This window comes from Equus asinus, chromosome 5 (genome assembly GCF_041296235.1).
Source record: "Equus asinus isolate D_3611 breed Donkey chromosome 5, EquAss-T2T_v2, whole genome shotgun sequence".
Taxonomy (NCBI): domain Eukaryota; kingdom Metazoa; phylum Chordata; class Mammalia; order Perissodactyla; family Equidae; genus Equus; species Equus asinus.
Window position 1 is genome coordinate 100,618,037 of NC_091794.1, and position 17,412 is coordinate 100,635,448.

At 55.0% G+C, this 17,412-nt stretch overlaps 1 protein-coding gene across 6 annotated transcripts in view; it reads right to left on the reverse strand.

Annotated features, from left to right (window-relative positions):
* Positions 1–1,306: 1,306 nt before the first annotated feature.
* IGSF21 (immunoglobin superfamily member 21) overlaps positions 1,307–17,412 on the reverse strand; it is a 240,438-nt gene continuing 224,332 nt past the window's right edge. For 3 of the 6 annotated variants that reach the window (XM_070510910.1, XM_070510911.1, XM_070510912.1), the window contains 6 exons: positions 16,763–16,878; positions 13,726–14,200; positions 5,192–5,277; positions 4,607–4,799; positions 4,176–4,214; positions 1,307–2,361 (listed from right to left, as the gene is read on the reverse strand). In XM_070510910.1, coding sequence (XP_070367011.1) covers positions 1,979–2,361; positions 4,176–4,214; positions 4,607–4,799; positions 5,192–5,277; positions 13,726–14,200; positions 16,763–16,878 — 1,292 coding nt within the window. In that variant the 3' untranslated portion in view covers positions 1,307–1,978. Of the gene's footprint in view, positions 2,362–3,144; positions 3,380–4,175; positions 4,215–4,606; positions 4,800–5,191; positions 5,278–13,725; positions 14,201–16,762; positions 16,879–17,412 lie in introns of those variants that run through there. The other 3 variants (XM_070510915.1, XM_014836161.3, XM_070510914.1) reach the window with 1 other exon arrangement.

The window sequence follows — 17,412 nt, forward strand, 5'->3', positions numbered from 1 at the left end:
GCAGAGTCACCCCAGTGAGGGCCACCTGAGACCAGCCAGCCCCCAGCTGACCCCCTAGCTGACTGCAGATGCAAGAGGGGGCCCACATCAGCCACACCTGGTCCAGATCAGCAGCCAGCCCCAGCCCAGTGAGAAACAAGAGACAGCTGCTGGCTTAAGTTGCTATGTTTTGGGGATGTTTGTTACACAGCATCGTTATGGCAAGAGATAACGGATACAAGAGCCATGTGACAGCGTCCTATTTAATCTGCAGCATTCCTCGCGCTGCCTGACCCACGGTGAGTGGTTAATAATCATTTGTTGGGTGAATTAATGTGCTTTTGGAAGCACTGAAACAACTACTTGTCTTTTCCCCAAATAGCAACGAAACTGGCCCACCTGTAAGGCTTTGCCCATGCTCTTCTCTCTGTCCAGAATGTTCTCCATTCTCTGCCTGGTCAACCTCTACTTTTCTTTCCAGGTTCTGCTCACTTGTCATCTGTCCTCTTTGGTTTCCTCTGACCCACCCGCCCACCCCTAGCAGAATGACTCTCCCGCCTGCATGCTCCAGAGCCCTGGCAGGCGTGTCTGCTGAAGACTCACAGAGTGGGCTACGCTGGTCGGTTGGGTCCATGTTCTCCCCTCACTGGATGGTGAGAGCCTTCCGGGTGGCGAGCACATCCTTCTCATCGCTATAGCCTGGGTGCCTAGCATGGGGCCTGGCCCATAGTAGGTCCTTGGGAGGTACTCATTCATTCATTCACTCACTCAGTGAATAGTTGCTGAGCACCTGCCACGTGCCAGGCTCGGGTCTACGCACTGAGGACACAGAAGTGGATGACACAGGTGTGACCCCCACACCGATAGGCTGACATTCTGGCCAAGGGCGGGGGGAAGACCGTTAGTAAATAAATAAGCAAATGGGAAAAGCGTCAGCCAGTGAAGTGTGCCATGCAGAGAACGGGATTAAGGATGGCGTGATGGAGCAGGGCACGGTGGTCTGGCTGGGCCCGCTGAGGAGGTGGGAGTTAAGCTGCAATCTCAGTGTCAAAGAGGAGTGGGCCCTGCAAAGGTCAAGGAGAGGAGAATTCTGGGCAGAGGGAACAGGCAGAGCAAAGGCCCTGAGGCAGGAATGGGCTTGAAGAGTTTGAGGAAAGATGAGTGTGAATGACACAAAGAGGGAGAGAGAGAGTGTGTGTGACGAGACAAGGTCAGCAGGTGGGGCTGCATCGTGTACGACTCCTACAGGGTCTGGATTTATTTCCTGTGTGATGGCGTCTTAGCCCGTTTGGCCTGCTGTAACAAAACACCACAGACGAGGGAGCTTACAAACAATGGAAATTTATTTCTCACAGTCTGGAGGCTGGAAGTCCAGGACCAGGTGCCAGCGTGGCCAGGCTCTGGCGAGGGCTCTCTTCCAGGTTGCAAATTGCCAGCTTCTCACTGTGTCCTCACGTGGTGGAAGGAGCAAGCTGGCTCTCGACGGTCTCTTTTATAAGGGCGCTAATCCCTTTCATGAGGGCTGCCCCCTCATGACCTAATCACCTCCCAAAGGCCCCTCCTCCAAAGGCAGTCACATGGGGGGTGATGTTTCAATATCTGAATTTGGGGGGACACAGAATTCAGTCTATAGCGGATGTGAAACCATTGGAGGGTTCAGAGTTGGGGGCCCCACGGAATGATCAGTGTTTACAAGGACCCTGCTGGCTGCTGTGGGGAGACCAGACTGTGGAGGGTGGGGGACGAGGCCAGTCTGCAGACCAGCCGGGACGCCGAGCCAGTTTTCCAGGGAAGGGTGGCTTTGTGTGTGGAGCGTGGTGGCCATGCAGAAGGAGAGAAGCGAGTGAATTCAGGACGAGTTTTGAGAGTTAAGTCAACAAGCTATTGATTGGAAGTGCAGAGATGAAGGAAAGAGAGCAGCTAAATGTTTGACCGGGTCAGCTGGGTGGGGCGGCACCGTTTCCTGGGGAGGGGAAGGAGCGTGCTTTGGAAGGGCAAATCAAAGTTGGGTTTCAGCCACGTGAAGCTGGAAATGAGTATGAGATGTCCAATGGAGAAGAGGATGACAGTGGGAAGTTGGGCATCTGAGCCTGGAATTCCCGGGAAGAGTTAGGGAGTCAGAGGGGCTATGATGACAGCAAGGGGACAGAGCCCCTGTGTAATCCCCAGCCTGGTGTGTCTGAGGCCTGGAGTTTTGTACGGATGGGTCCCGATCCGCTGGGATGTCTGCATGACCTGGGAGACGGACAGAGGGCGCAGTGAGGTCCTGTCTCTCCTGGCTGGGAAGGGGGAAGCAGCCCAGGGAACTCGATGCAGCTGAGGTGGATGAGGGCCATCCTGGTGATGAGTCCTCCCAACGCTCCCTCCTCTTGATGCCCCGGCCTGGACAGAGTTACACGGAAATGAGTCATTGAACGCACCCCTGCTTCTCCGTGGCAGACACGATGTTCTGTGCTGACTGCCCCATCTCCCCATCCAGGGTACCCAGGAAGACTATTTCCCAGCCTCCCTTGCAGCTGGGGGGGAGCCGTGTGACGACTTCTGGCCAACGGGATGCAGGCAGAGGTAATCTGTGCCACCCCTAGGTCTGGCCTTTGCAAACATCTTGTGTGATTGTATGTGTTTCTGTTGGCTGCTGTAACAAATGACCCCCAACTTAATGGCTTAGAACAAGGCAAATGTATTTCCTTCGGGTCCTGGAGGTCAGAAGGCTGAAATTAGTCACATGGCGCTAAAAGTGTTGGCCGGGCCGGTTCCTTCCGGCGGCTCCCGGGGAGAATCCGTGTCCTTGCCTTTTCAGCTTCTGGAGGCAGCCCACGTTCCTCAGCTTGTGGCCCCTTCCTTGCATTGACTCTTGCACCTGTCATCACATCTTCTACTGTCTTCTCGCCTCTCTCTTATAAGGATGCTTGTGACTACATTGGGCCCACCCAGATAATCCAGCAGGATCCTCCCAATTTAAATTCATCACAACAGCAAAGCCCCTTTTGCCTCGTAAGGTAACATAGTCACAGGTGCTGGGGGTCAGGACGTGGATGCCCCCAGGGGAGGGACGTGTCTTCGATTTCCTTCCTCGCCTCCCCCACTCAGTGCCTGTCCCAGTGCTGGATGCCGGGGGCACCCTCTCGCTGCTGTAAATGAAGAATCCAGAGCCACAGACCGAGGTGGGGAAAATCGTTCTGTTTGTTTTAATTAAACCGACTGAAGAAGCCAAGACACGGACAGAAAGAGACTAAGAACAAGACTGGAAATAGTTTAGAAAAGAAATGAAAACCAATGGCAGAGACGTCAGTGCCAGGCGGAGTGGCAGGAGCGAGGCCGAGCCTTCACGTCAGCTCCAGGACCACTGTCAGGGTGAGCACCAAGGTGAGCCGGACGCCGGCAGGGCCAGAAGCGGAACCTGTGCCAGGCGGCAGGGTGCAGGGTCAGGGCTTGCCTGCCTGCCCGTTCCCGGCACTTTCTGGAGGGTGTGGTGGGGCGCGGAGCCCGGGCACAGGGCAGTGCTTCAAACGGCCCCCCAAGGAGTCTGGACTTGAGCGTCAGGGTGCACTGAGTTCAGGTCCCTGCCTTCCCACCTGTCCCACCTAACTGGGCACTATCCCCTCCCTGTCCTAGGCCTGCCAGGCAGCGGTTTGGCTTTCTGGTGGCCATCAGGACCCTCCAGTGGGGACTCGGAGGGGGGCCCTCCATTGTGAACTGCGAGCTTGGCTTAGCGTGGGGAGGGGAGGGCTGGGGAGTTGGGGAACAGTGTCTGGGTCCCATGGGGTGGTGCTCAGGTTGGGTGGCAGCCCGGGGAGGGCAATACAAAGGGTCCCAGCCGAGGCATCTGTCTGTGCTCCCAGCTGTCTTGCAAAGTGGTCCAGGGCCCCAGAACACAACCCCACGGTCAGTGCTGGACACATCCGCTTGGGGCCAGGACAGCTGAGCTCTCTGAGCTAAGAGAGCTGGAGTTGCTGTGGATAGTGGGGGGGGGGGGGCATGCTTGGTCCCTGGAAATCCCTCTCTGCTGCTTCGGGATGGTGAGACCCCCTTTATTGCCTCTGTGCCCACTCTTGACAACCTCTGACCAGCCTCTGCCCAACTAAGGACAGACTGTGTCCATAAGAGGACACCTCCCTGCCTGAGGCATGGGGTTGGGGGGCCGGAGCTTCCTGGAGCCTTGAACATCACTCGCTTCTAAGCAAGTGGAGACTTACCATTGGAGTCCTCCATTCCTCTTGGAATATTTGGGTTTTCTGTTGGAAAGAACGGAAAGAGAACTAGAGAATGGAAGGCATCCAGAACTCAGCAAAGGAGCTCCCCTTCACCCAGCACCTGCTATGTGGTGTCACGTGTGCTCTCCGTGCAGCCACGCAGCCTCTGTGGGCTGAGGGGTATCAGCCCATTTTACAGACAGGGAGACTGAGGGAGGGTAAGTAGTTTGCCCGACGTTGCCTGGCTGCCACCTGGTAGACTTGGGATTCGAACCCAGAACTCCCTGGTTTTAACTGATGAACTACATGCCTCCTTGTGAGGCACCCTCTCGGGGCAAATTGAGGGGAGAGGGCCCCAGCTGCTCGCTCCTCCTGCGGGCGGCTCCAGTCAGGCCCCGCCCCAGTAGTCCTCCCCACGGTTGGGCGCAGCGTACCGAACACGATGAGCCGGGTGTGCGTGTCGGTGGAGCCCAGTGGGTTCTGGGCAGTGCAGCGGTACATGGAGCCGTTGAGCTCGGCGGGAACCCGCTCCAGCACCAGCTCCTTCCCGTCGAACTCGGTGCTACCGTCCAGGAGGCGGCTCCCGACCCGCGTCCACGTGAACATGGGCTCCGGAAAGACTTCGTTCTGTTGGCGGAGCAGGGCAGAGTCGGCTCACGGAAGGAGCCACTGTGCCGGAGCAGGAGGGGGCAGAGGCCGGCCTGACCGGGGCTGGCCACACATTCTCATCTGACAGCTTGGGTGTGGCTGCCCGGAACCCCAGTAAGAGGAGGACTCCGGGGCTGGAAAGGGTGTCAAGGCCCGTGAGCTATGACTGCCCCGACGTCTTCATGGGAGAGCAAAGCATGCACCTCTTGCCATTCCCGATGGGAGCCATCACACAGATCAGGAGACTGAGGCCCGCTGGCTGTGCTGGAGGTCAAGGGAAGGGCCTTGGGGCATGCTGCCAGGGACACTGGTGCCCACTTGGTGCCCTGAACACCTCCCACCCCCTCCCAGATGCTCAGAGAGAGGCTGACCTGAAATCCGTGGACCAGAATCCTCACCGTGTCCCCGACGCGGGCTCTGCTGGGCCTCATTGTGATTTTGGGTCCTTTGGGGGCAACTGCAGGGAGAGGAAGGCGAGGTCAGAGAGGTGTAGGTGTGTGTGGGGGGGACAGCTGAAGGAGGAAAGCAGGGGGAGGGGCTATGGAGAGGAAAGTCCCAGCCCAACAGTCAGCATCCTTGGGATGAGCTGCTGCTGAGCTGGGAGCTCAGAGGATGTCACTCATTCATGCCTGCGTTCATTCACACACAGTCCCCGAGCCCCTGCAGTGGGACCTGGGGGACCCTGTCTGGGACCTGGGGATTCAGCGATACGGGATCCCTGCCCTCGTGGGGTTCACTCTCAGTGGGGGTGAAAGATAAGCACCAGCCAGTGGACAGGGGTCAGATCAGAGGAGCCCAGTGGACAGTGGAGTCAGGGATGCCCAGCAGAGGTTCCACCCGGGAGACGACTCAGCTGGGAGCAGGGAGCAGCATCCTCAGGCAGCCGCGATGGCTGGAGGCACCCCAAACTCCCACCTGCACCAAATCCTTGTGTGGGCTCTGCCGTCAACATCCCCATTGTACAGCTGGGGTAACTGAGGCCCAGAGAGGGGAAGTGACTTGCCAAAGGTCGTACAGTGAAGAGGAGCTGGGACCGAAATTTGGGTCTCCTCATTCCTGCTCCAGGGCTCCTTCCAGGTTAACCTGCCCACGGGGGACTGTCTGGAATCTCTAGTTTGGAGGTGGGTGGGGGGACCACATCTCTCATCCTGCCTCTCTTCCTCACGTCCTTACATCACTTCCTTCAAGCCCCTTTATATCTCTGAGCTTGGGAGACAAGACGCCCAAGGGCATTGCTGTCTTGTGGACAAGAGAGTATCAGCGATGGAAGGGCCATCCGGGTCACTGAGTCCCTCCCCTCAGGTTTCAGATTGGAGAGCCAAGGTCCATGGGTCACAGAGGGGCTCATCCAAGGTCACCCACAGGGTGAATTTCCCGTGTTCCCTGACTTCCAGGCCAGGGATCTTTTCCCAGAATCATTCATTCATTAGTTCAACAAGCAATCACTGAGCCAACCATGTGCCAGGCTTTGGGGCAGGTCTGGGAACGCAGTGTGAACAAGACCATGTGCCCGCCAACATGGAGCCTGCACTTCCGTCGGGGAGACACCCCATATGCAAACAAGTGCCCAGACCAGAAACTGTCAGGGAGGATGGGCTCCTGCAAAGTTGACCCAGGGCGGGTGTGAAGCTCATGAGGAGGGTTCCAGGCGGAGGGGACAGCCAGGGCATGGCCCTGAGGTCAGGGAGTTCATGGGGGTGGGGCTGGGGACAGATCTATAGGGCTTCCTGGGCTGGAGGAAGGCATTAGGGTTTTGATGGGAGGGCCATGCTCTGTGCCCTCTCTGTGGCCATTCCAGGGGTAGCAGCAGGAGAAAAGCTTTGTCCCCAGGCCCCGCCTGGGCTGGGCTGGGACCACACTCGTCTGCCCTTGCCTGCTCCCAGAACCTCTCCTTCCCACTCAGAGCTCTCAGAGCAGAAATCAGAGCAGCCAGCAGACGTGGGTGGTCTCCCAGGCACTGCCAATTTCATTCTCTGAGAGTGAAACCAAAGGACCATTAATTAAACTGCGAGCAAGTCATCTGAAGTGCCACCCGGGGCTGGGAGAAGCTTCGGTGGGGAGAGCTGGGCCTGCATCGAGGGGAGGCAATGGCAGGGAAGGCGAGGCGGCTTCTGGTGGTACATCCACCCTGCTCGAGAAGGGAGTGCTGCCCTGGGAGACCCAGAGCAAGGCCTGATCCAGCCTGTGCCCCTGGAAGCATCGCTTCACCTGGCTTTACCCCAATCACAGTGGGAACAATGACGGCAGCCCTTGCCTACCTACCACACGGGGTTGTTAGGGACATCGGAGACGGTCAGTTTGGGGGCTACCATTTGTCCGGTGCATGGGAAGAGCGGGACACTATGTTAAGCGCCTTATGCGTGATCTCATTTAACTTTCCAACCCTTTGGGATTGTTCCCCTAAGGAGACCAACGCTTGGAGGGGACCAAGTAACTTTCTCGCCTTCTTTGTGGACTCTCAAGAGCTGCGGAGGTCGCTTTGCAGGTGGGAAGCCCTGCGCGGGGCAGCCAGGTCCTCATTCTTTGTCCGGCTGGGACAGCATTGTCCCGCTGCAGCCAGCAGAGGGCGCAGGAGGGCACCCCCTGTGCAGAGAAGCTGGACTGCTGGACCTCTGGACCACAGGGCAGGCACCTTCCCCTTGCAGGTCAGATCCCTCGCTGCCTTGTTTTCTAAAGGCCTCACCTACCCTCTTCAGGCCCCGAGGGGAGAGGACTCGATGTTTATCAGGTGACAACATGTGCTGGACCCCATTTTAGGATTGTGACACCCTTCCTGGTGTTTACCAGGCAGGTTACCATGAAACTCAGTTTACAGGACATAAAGCTGGCCCTCAGGAGGGCAGTGGCTGGCCCGAGGTCGCACAGCAAGGGAGTGGCAGGAACAGGACTGGATGGCACGCGGGTCTTCCAAGGGAGGCTCTCAGCCCGGGGGTGAAGGAGACGGAGAGCCGGATGCCCTCTCCCACCCGGGCAGCCGGACCCGCCCCTGCCGCCCCAGCTGCCTGTTCCTGTGGTTCCTGTGTGGCGCTGACCCTGAGGGGCAGTGGGTGGCAGGTGAAGGGGCTGTTCTGCCCCCGTGTCTCTGAGCTCTGTCCTGGCAGCTGCCTCTGCAGCAGACGGCCCCTCTGCCTCCTGCCCTCACTGCTGTGGCGAGATTGCTCCCAGAGGCCAGGCCAGCTGCCATCACCCTCGCACTCCCACCACCATGGTGAAGGCCATGGGCAGCTGCTGGCAGGCAAATCCTGGTGCCCCCTTGCCTGCTCCTGGAACAGACCACTGAGGACGCTGGAAGGGAATGTTCCCGGCCCCTGGGCTGTCACGCCTCTTGACTCCCGGACATAGAGAAAGAGCAGGAGTTCAGAGACCTGGGATGCAGGCCTAGCCTTCTCGCTCGGGCTGCAGGACTTGGATGAGTCAATTCAGTTTGTTGGGCCTCAGTTTTCTCACCTGTAATGGGGACAATAAGCTACTACCCTATATGAGGAGTTGCTCTGAAAATGACAATGGGGGAGAAATATGAGAAGATTTCTCAAGATATGAGAAGAAAATTGTGAAATATAAAGTGGTGTGCATCTGCTCAGGGAAATACAAAACATCCTGATTATATAAGATGCCCTCTTTACCTAACCTGAGCATTTGCTGCACCAATGGCCGTGTGAAATATCTTGGGAAAGCTTCTCTAGGTTTCCCCCCAGGAATTCCGGGTGTTCGCTAAGATAACCACTCACTTATCCACCCACTCATCCATCCATCCAAGCATTCACACTATCCATTCATCTACCACTCCATCATATCACTCATCCATCCATCCATCCATGCTTTCATTCTATCCATTCATCCATTGTTCCATATCCCTCATCCATCCATCCATCCATCCATCTATCCATCCAATCATTCATTCTATCCATTCATCCACCACTCCATCATACCACTCATCCACCCATCCAAGCATTCACTCTATCCATTCATCTACCACTCCACCTTATTACTCATCCATCCATACATCCATGCATCCATCCATCCACCCATCCATCCATCCAAGCATTCGTTCTATTCATTCATCCACCACTCCGTCATATCACTCATCCATCCACTCATCCGTCCATCCAAACATTCATTCTATCCATTCATCCACCACTCCATCATATCACTCATCCATCCATCCATCCATCCATCCATCCAGCATCCATCTACACACCTACCCATAAACCTACCCATCCACTCACCCATCCATTCATTCATCTGCTCTACCACCTAGTTCTTTATTGTACGCCTAATCTGTGTCAGTCACTATGCAGGGAAACGGTGGGAAAACAGTGACAAATAATATCAGTAGCTGATATTTACTGAGTACTTACTCTGTCTGTCACTACGCTAAGCACTTTTTATGCACTGCCTTATTTATTCTTCGTAACAACCCAGAAAATTATTAAGTATCTATTAAGTAATATGTTAGGACTTGTACTGAGCCCTGTACCAAGTGAACAAGGCAAGTAAAGACTGCCCATACACAACCTAAATTCTAGTGGGGGATCCAGGCAACAAGGAAATATATTATATACTTCCAGGTGGAGATAAATGTGATGCCAGAAAGCAAAGCAAGGTAAGCAGCTGATGGCACAAGGAGGAGGAGGCTCTTTGAGAGAGGGTGGCCAAGGAAGGACCCTCTGAGTAGAAGATTTGAGCAGAGACCTAAATGATGGGGGATTGAGAACAGCTGGGGTAAGATTATTCTAGGCAGAAGGGGAAGCCAGTACAAAGTCACAGAGGTGAGCCTGAGCTGGGCGTATTGGAGGAAGAGGGAGCAGACGGAACAGAGGAGAGAGAGAGATGAGCCCCACTGGGATGGGTCTTAAATGTGATGGCAGCCTAGTGAATTGTTCTGTTTTGTTTTTATTCTTCATAGATTTTTAAGTTGTGATAAAATTCACAGGCAGGGAAATGCACTGCTCTCAAGAACACAATTTGACAAATCTTAATAAATGTGAATACCAGTGTAACCACTATCCCAGTCAAACTCTAGAACATTCTCATCCCTCCAGAAGTTTCCCTTATGGCTCATTCCAGTCGATCCCCACTCTCCATAGGTAAACACCCTCTGATTTCTATCCCCAGATTGGTTTTAGGTTCTAGAAGTTCATATAAATGGACTCATGCAGAATGTACTCTTGGCTGTCTGGCTGCCTTCGCTCAGCATTGTGTTTTTGAGCTCTATCCATGTCGCTGTGCATCTCAGGGGTTCATTCATTTGTCTTGATGAGAAGTAGTTCATTGTATGAATGCAGCACAAATTTCTTCATCAATTTTCCCAATTATGGACATTTGCTTACTTATGGTTTTGTTATTGTTGTTATGAACAAAGCTGCTATGAACATTCATGTGCAAATCTTTGTGGACATATATTTTCATTTCTCTTGGGTAAATGTGAAATTCCTGGGTCATAAAGTAGGGGTATTTTTATCTTTGTAAGAAATGCTAGCTTTCCAAAGCTGTAGTATTGTTTTATACTCCCACCAGCAATGCATGAAGGTTCTGATTGTTCTGCATCCTTGCCAGCATTTGGTATTATCGGTCTTTTAGATTTTAGTCATTTTAGCGGTTGTGAGATAGTATCTCATTGAGATTTTAGTCTTCATTTCCCTAACGACTAACGATGTTATACACCTTTTTATATGCTTATTGGCCATTTGTATATCTTCTTTTTTTAAAGAAAAAATTGAGTTATCTTGTCATTATTGATCTGCAGTTATTTACATATTCTGGATACCAATCCTTTGTCATATATCTGTATGGAGAATATTTTCTCTCAGTCTCTGCTTTGCCTTTTCATTTTCTTGAAGGTGCCTTCTTATGAGCAGAAGATGTGAATTTTGATTAAGTCTAATTTACCAATTTTCAATTATTCACTTGGTGCTTTTTGTGACCTCTTTAAGAAATCCTTGCCTGCCTCAGTATCACAAAGACAGATTCCTAAGTTTTACAATGCCGGTTTTACATTCAGGTCTATGATTCATCTCAAATTAATTCTCGTGGGTATGAAGTCAGGATCTGGTTCATTTTTCCCTTAAGCTCATCCAGTTGTTCCAGGGCCGTTTGTTAAAAAGACTTCTCTTTCCCCGTTGAACAGCCTGGGACTTTTGTCAAAAGTCAATGGACTCTCTATGTGGGTCTATTTCTGGCCTCTGTTCTGTTCTATCGATCTGTCTACCGTTGGAGGGTTTGGGGTGGGTGCGTGTGTGTGTCATTAGCTGATTTCCACATTAAATGGATCAGTCAGGGTGAGCATAGAAGGGGGCACGAGCGGACGCAGAAAGACCAGTTTGGGGGCTGTGTGACAATCCAGGGGTGAACTGACAGTGCTCCAACTGGATGGTCGGAGAGGAAGCCACGAGGAGTGGCAGAAGGGGACACATGCTGAGGTTGAGCTGCCAGGGCTAGAGGATGGCTTGAACGTGGGATGTGAGACAAGTGGGTGACTCCAAGGGTGCTGGCTTGATCAACGGGAGGAATGAGATGAGTTCTAGGACCCCCAGGCATCTGTCTTCTTTGGTGGGGGGGTATCTGAGCAGGGGAGGGCGTCCCCGGCAGAGGGAACAGCGGGAGCAAAGGGGACATGCCCCCCGACCCTTGTTGTCCTGACCCTCAAAGTCATCATCAGATGATTGGCTGCTGTGTCCTGGGACCATCTCGTCCATCCCACTGTCTCATCCCATGGCCACAGCCCTCTGCTCACACCACTCTCCAGTGGTCACACCCGCTGGCTCAGTGCGTCCTTATCCCAGCCCCACCAGGCAGGCTGGAGAGCACAGTGGTTAGGAATGTGGGCTCTGGGGTCAGACCCAGCTGGGTGGCCTAAGGAGAGTTACTCTAAATAGGGTCCGTGGGAGGGCTGTGAGAGGGGTCTGGGCAGGCTCAGGATGGAGAAGGTCCCAGCACCTTGCACAGGGCCTGGCCTCAGGGGGGGCTCCTGAGCCCTCTATGGAGCGATGGGCAAATGGTACTCAGGGTGGGCACCCGTGACAAATGGATGCTGTGAGGAGGCACAGGGAGAGGCTGAGAGCCAGACTCTGGGGCCTCACGGCTGCCTTTGAGTCCTCTCCCACTTACCTGGGGCAACTTAACCTCCCTGCGCCTGAGTTGCCTCACCTGTGATATGGCACAATAATACAGCCTACCTCATTGAGTTACCAGGAGGATCACCAATTGGGTAGTCCGTGGCACATGGTGCATAGTAGGTGTGTGCTAAATCTTAGCCCTTATTATTTTCTGTGTGAGCAGGTGGCCTGTGGGAATCCCAGGGCCATTTTAATGGGTCTTCAGGGAACTAACCCCATAGCCAGTAAGGGTGTCTGGTCCCGGGGCTGGTGAGTTCAGTGGTTGGTATTGAGGAAAGTGGAGAAGGTACCAACAGACCTGGCTTGAAATCCCAGCTCTGCTGCTTGCAAGTTGGTGACTCAGAGAAAGCGACTCCATCAACCTGAGCCTCAGTTTTGCTCATCTGTAAAATGGGGCTGCGTGGTAAACTTGTACTTGTGAGGAATGTAGGAGACGAGCCTCACAAACATTCCTGGCACATAGTAGGTGCTTTATGTACATGAAATCCTTTCACTAGGTATTCGGGGCAGAGGAGGTACCAGGACTTCTGGTGGGCCAGTTAAAAACAGAGTTCCTTTGGACTCCCTGATACAGGCTGTGGTCCCAACCCGTGTCAGTCATTGCTCTCTGACCTTGGTCGTGAGGGGCCTGGGTTAGGGGCTGTGGGTGGCTCCGTGCAGCCCCTCACCACTGGAGGTGACTCAGAGGACAAGGACAGGCATCTTGGGCTTCAGAACGAGCCTCTGGATGCTGCAGATGAAGGCACAGAGAGTTGCAGGCAGAGAGGGTCAGTACACGGTCCGTGTGTCCACTTCCCTGCCAAGTCCCCCAGTAAAGGATCTGACATTTCTGGTAGAGAAGATTCCACGTGTCCTCTCCCTGCCTCGACCCAGCTGGGAGGAGATGTCTAAGGGGGAGGAGTCAGATCTTGGGGATGCCCGAGTCGGTGCTCTGTGGGAAGAGGAAGCAGGTCACATGTGGGGACCAGGTTCCCAGGCTGAGCTGGTCCTGGGCGTCCAGTTTCCTGGTTGTGCTCACCTCCCACATCCCCACAGATGGCAGCGCTTCCATTGTACCTAAAAGTGTAGGCCAGAGTGACGTCCTCCCATGTCCTGTGTGTTCTCGACCTCAGCCTGGCAAATGTTCCCATGAACTTCACCATTCCTGACCCTGATCCAGCAAGCCCCCAGCCTGGCAAATGTTCCCATGAACTTCACCATTCCTGACCCTGATCCAGCAAGCCCCCAGCCTGCTGTGTTCGTGGCTTACCTGGCAGCTGTCCCTGAGCTCACGGGTCACTTATTCAACCCAGAAATCCTCCTTGTCGCTTCCTCTGTTCCCAAATGTGACCGAGAAAACCCTCCCGGCCCCCTGGGCCCTGACTCAGCCACCCTTCCTGAAAAGTCTCAACTCTTACGCGCTCCTCACTTGCCCAGCATCCTCCCTGTGCTTCCACGTTGCATCTTCAATTTTAAAAACCTCCCCTGTTTCTAACAATCATCCAGCAAGCTTCTCTGACTTTCCAGATTCTTGATCCTGACTGAGCGAATTTCCCTGATCCCTTGCGTTCCTGACCCTTTCCAGCAAACTCCCCTGACCCTCCCTCCCCCATAACCTCCCACGTTCTCCCATCCAGCTCAGTAAACCCCCCATGGCCTCTGACTCTGCCCTCTGTGCCTGACCTTGACTCCTGTTTGCTCCTCCGTCTCCTCCCCATCTCCGTGGGGGCAGGCAGCCCAGGGACCCTATTCCAAGCCCCACCCCCCCGGCTCTGCAGGAGGCTGGCAGAATGGCACCCACCAAGCCTTACCCAGCGTGACCTCGGCCTGCATGGGCATCGACAGCGCTGGGTGCTTGACCTCACAGCTGAAGAGGGCCTCGTTGTCGATCTGCGGGTTGAGCGTCCAGGTGAGGCGGGCGCGCACCTCCACGGTGCCGTCGCTGCCCGGGGTATGGCTGTGGCGCAGGAAGTAGACGGGCTCAGTGCTGTGGACCCAGCGGGGGAACTCGCGGCTCACCACCGTCTCTGGGATGTTCTCGGTGGTCGGCTGGAGGAGGATGCTGGGATCCGGGGTCAGGCCGCGGTAGGGACGTTCCGTGTAGGGACGCCCACCCCGGTTCTCAGTGTCCAGCAGGGACAGTGACCTCTGCATCTTGGTGTCATCCAGGTCCCGGTGCAGGAGGCTGCGGAAGGGCCTGCTGTCCTGGAGGGGACCAGAGCTTGCAGCCGGTGGCTCCGACAAGGGCACTGCGTCGATCGGTTCCCCATCGCGTTTGAAATAAACCTGAAATTGCAAGGAGGGTGTGAGAAAAGATTTTGTGCCAACAACCTGGACCTCCCAGCGGGTTCTCAGAGGAACTGGCCCTGGTGGCAGAGGCTGAGTCCATCTCCATCACTTACCAGCTGGCGAGCCTTTGGGGGCCTCAGTTTCCTTACTTGTAAAGGCAAATAAGATCACCTACTTCGTGGGGGCCCTGGATGCTTAAATGAAACAATGTACAGAAACAGGGCCCTGGACACAGCATGGCAGCCACCTGGGCTCCAAGGCGTGGTCCATGCCCACCTGGGGAGATCAAGTGGAGGAGAGAGAAGGTGGCTGTGCATGGAGATGAAATGAGATGTCGGGAGAAGAAAGAAGAGGCGAGGATGTCTGTGTGTGCGCGTTTTGGAGGGTTGGGAGATGGAAGGCAGAAAACAGGTGCGTGTGCGGGAGGGAGCTAGGTGTGGGCAGGAGGCGAAAGCAAACATCTTCTCGCTCTGTCTGCTAATGGGGAATTCAAGTTTTGAGAGGCGGCATTTAATTTAATTTGCTGTCTTTTTATTTTACTACGTGTGGCCAGAGGCCTGTGGGAATTGGGTGCATTTTTTAATAAATCAGATAAATAAATCCATGGGAGACGGGGAGAAAGGATGGCAGGAAGAAGCTCTCAGGGATGCTGGTGCAGGCGGGGGGAGGGAGAGGAGGATGGGCGACAGGCAGGGGCGGGGGGGCTGCAGGCAAGGGAGGTGGGAGAGGTGGGGGGTGGTAAATGAAATGTGGGACGGGAGAATCTGTCAGAGTTTATAGCTCCAACGAAAAATCTCTCACACACATAATAGCCTGCTTTGGGTTTTTTCTTTCTTTTTTTTTTTTGAAAAGTGCTTCAAAAGCAGGTTTGTAATTTATATCAAAGAATTCTTTCAAGTTCTGACGTCCCAGGCAAACGTAAGATGCCTGGAATGTGGGGAGATGAAGATCTTTTATATATAAATGCAATATTTTGTTACCACGTCTTAAATGGCAGGAGCAGGCAGGCTGGGAGGTGGTCTTCCCGCAGCCCCAAGGCTGTGAGGAGCCTTTCTTTGTGCCCCCCAGAAAAGGAGTTTCTCTTTGGGTAAAAAGACCAGCTTGTCTGATTTTAAGGAGGCTAGACCTCTTTATGCGCTCCAGAGGGGAAAACGGGGCCACGTCCCACTCTTACCAATTGCCAGCTTTGAAGCTGCCTTTTTATCTGTCCCCTCCGGACTACGGGTGGGTGGAGGGAGAGAGGCCTCACCAAAGGCTTGTCTCTGCACCTCTGCCTGCTGCCCACCTGTGCCCGTGTGTCCCCACCCACTGCCTATCTATGTGCCCCTGCCTGATGCCCACCTGTGCCCATGTGTCCCCTCCCACTGCCTATCTGTGTGTACCTGCCTGCTGCCCACCTATGCCTGTGTGCCCCTGCCTACTGCCCACCTGTGTGCCCCTGCCTGCTGCCCACCTGTGCCCATGTGCCCCTGCCTACTGCCCTGCCTTGGGTCTCTCCACACCTGTTTACTGCCCTGTCCTGGGCAGCTGGGTCTGTCTGGCCTGGGGCCCAAGGTCACCCCACTGGTCCCTGCAAGTGACAATCAGAGTTTGGGATGAGGGGAGCCCTGGCCTCCCCACCATGAGCTCTACCCTTACCTGCCCATGGCTCCAGCCCCACCCCTCGCTAATCCTAGTGACGTATGACACTCACAGGGTCAAGACCCAAAGTGTCACACTAGTCAAAATTGGAAGGGACCTTGGGAGCATGTATCCCATGGGTTCTCAGTGTGGGTTCCAGGAACCTTACGGGTTCCACAGAGGCACTTCCAGGATCAATAAGGGCAACTGGCCCTCCTTCCCTTTCAGATGTTTTTAGACATGGGGCCTCACTGTATTTCATTCAGACCAAACGGGTCCTTGCTGCCTCTACGGAAGCCGTAAAACTTTAACACTGCCCGGCCCCCGGGCCTCCTTCCAGAAGCTGAGACGCAGAGGGGGATCTTCCTGCTCGGGATCATTCAGTGCGCGTGGCCAGGCCGGTGCTAGAAGCAGCTCTCCAGACAGACGCTCAGGCCAGCGCTCTCCCTTCCAGCCCCTGCCCCTTGAAGGACCGCGACAGTAACTCAGGAGCTGGACTCCCAGGCCTCTGAGTAGGAGGCGGCCAGAGCAGGGGTTCCACTCTGTCAAGAAACTGCGGGTGACTCTGGCCACATCCCTCCCCATCTCTGGCCCTCATTTGTCTCCACCCTGCTCAATAATGGGGTTGGGGTGTGCCTGCTGCCAGCTCCCCTGACAGCCACTCCCACTGTGCAGCTCTGGGATTCCAGGGTCCAGGGAAGTGGGGGTTCCAGTGCTGGCAGACGGGGAGGGAGAGAGACACGTGGACGCCTGGGCAGGTCAGAGGAGTGCCCGAGGTCAGACGGAGGCGGATGGGGCAGAGTGGACTTACGCAGCCCACACCCTCCCTCCTTCATTCTGCAGAGTGGGCATCGCGGTGACACCTGCAGCTGGACAAGCCATGAAGGAGGGTGGTCCGGCAGGGACCGAGGATGGACTGGGCACTGCAGGGGTACTCACCATGGGCGCTGGTTTCCCTCCAGACACGATGCAGACCAGCGTGAAGTTCTGGGCTTGGTAGCGGCTGAAGGGGGCTGGCGAGTCAGCGGCCACCACTTCGATGGAGGTAGGAGGAGCTACCCAAGAGGGAAGCACAAGAAGACAAAGACTTAACTGGAAGATTCAGGAAGATTCACTGATTACCTAAGACGGGCCAGGTCCCATGCTGGGTGCTGGGGGAACAAAGGCTGCCCAACTCCAAGGGGTGCCAGTGGCCTGAGCTCCAGTGAGAATGAAGCCCCTGCTGGGCACACAGATGAGGGCCCTGCCTCACGGGGCTTACAGCTGGTGGGGAAGAGGAGCATGAATCAGAAGGTCACATAGCTAAACATGAAAAGTGCATCAGATACAAGGAGGTACAATGGAGTGTAAAGGGGCCCCTGCCCAAGGCTGAGGATGTGACTCTCTGCTGTGACCTGAGGAAGTGACAGTGGGCAGAAGACAAGCATGGCAGGTAGAGGGAACAGCACGTGCAAAGGCCCAGCGACAGGTCAGCTCAGAGCAGAGGGGATGGGAGGCAGGCCATTGCAGTGGGAGTACAAGGATCCAGGGGGAACGTGGTGCCCAGTGGGGCTGGGGAGATGCACAGGGCACAGAACAGGGCGGCTGAC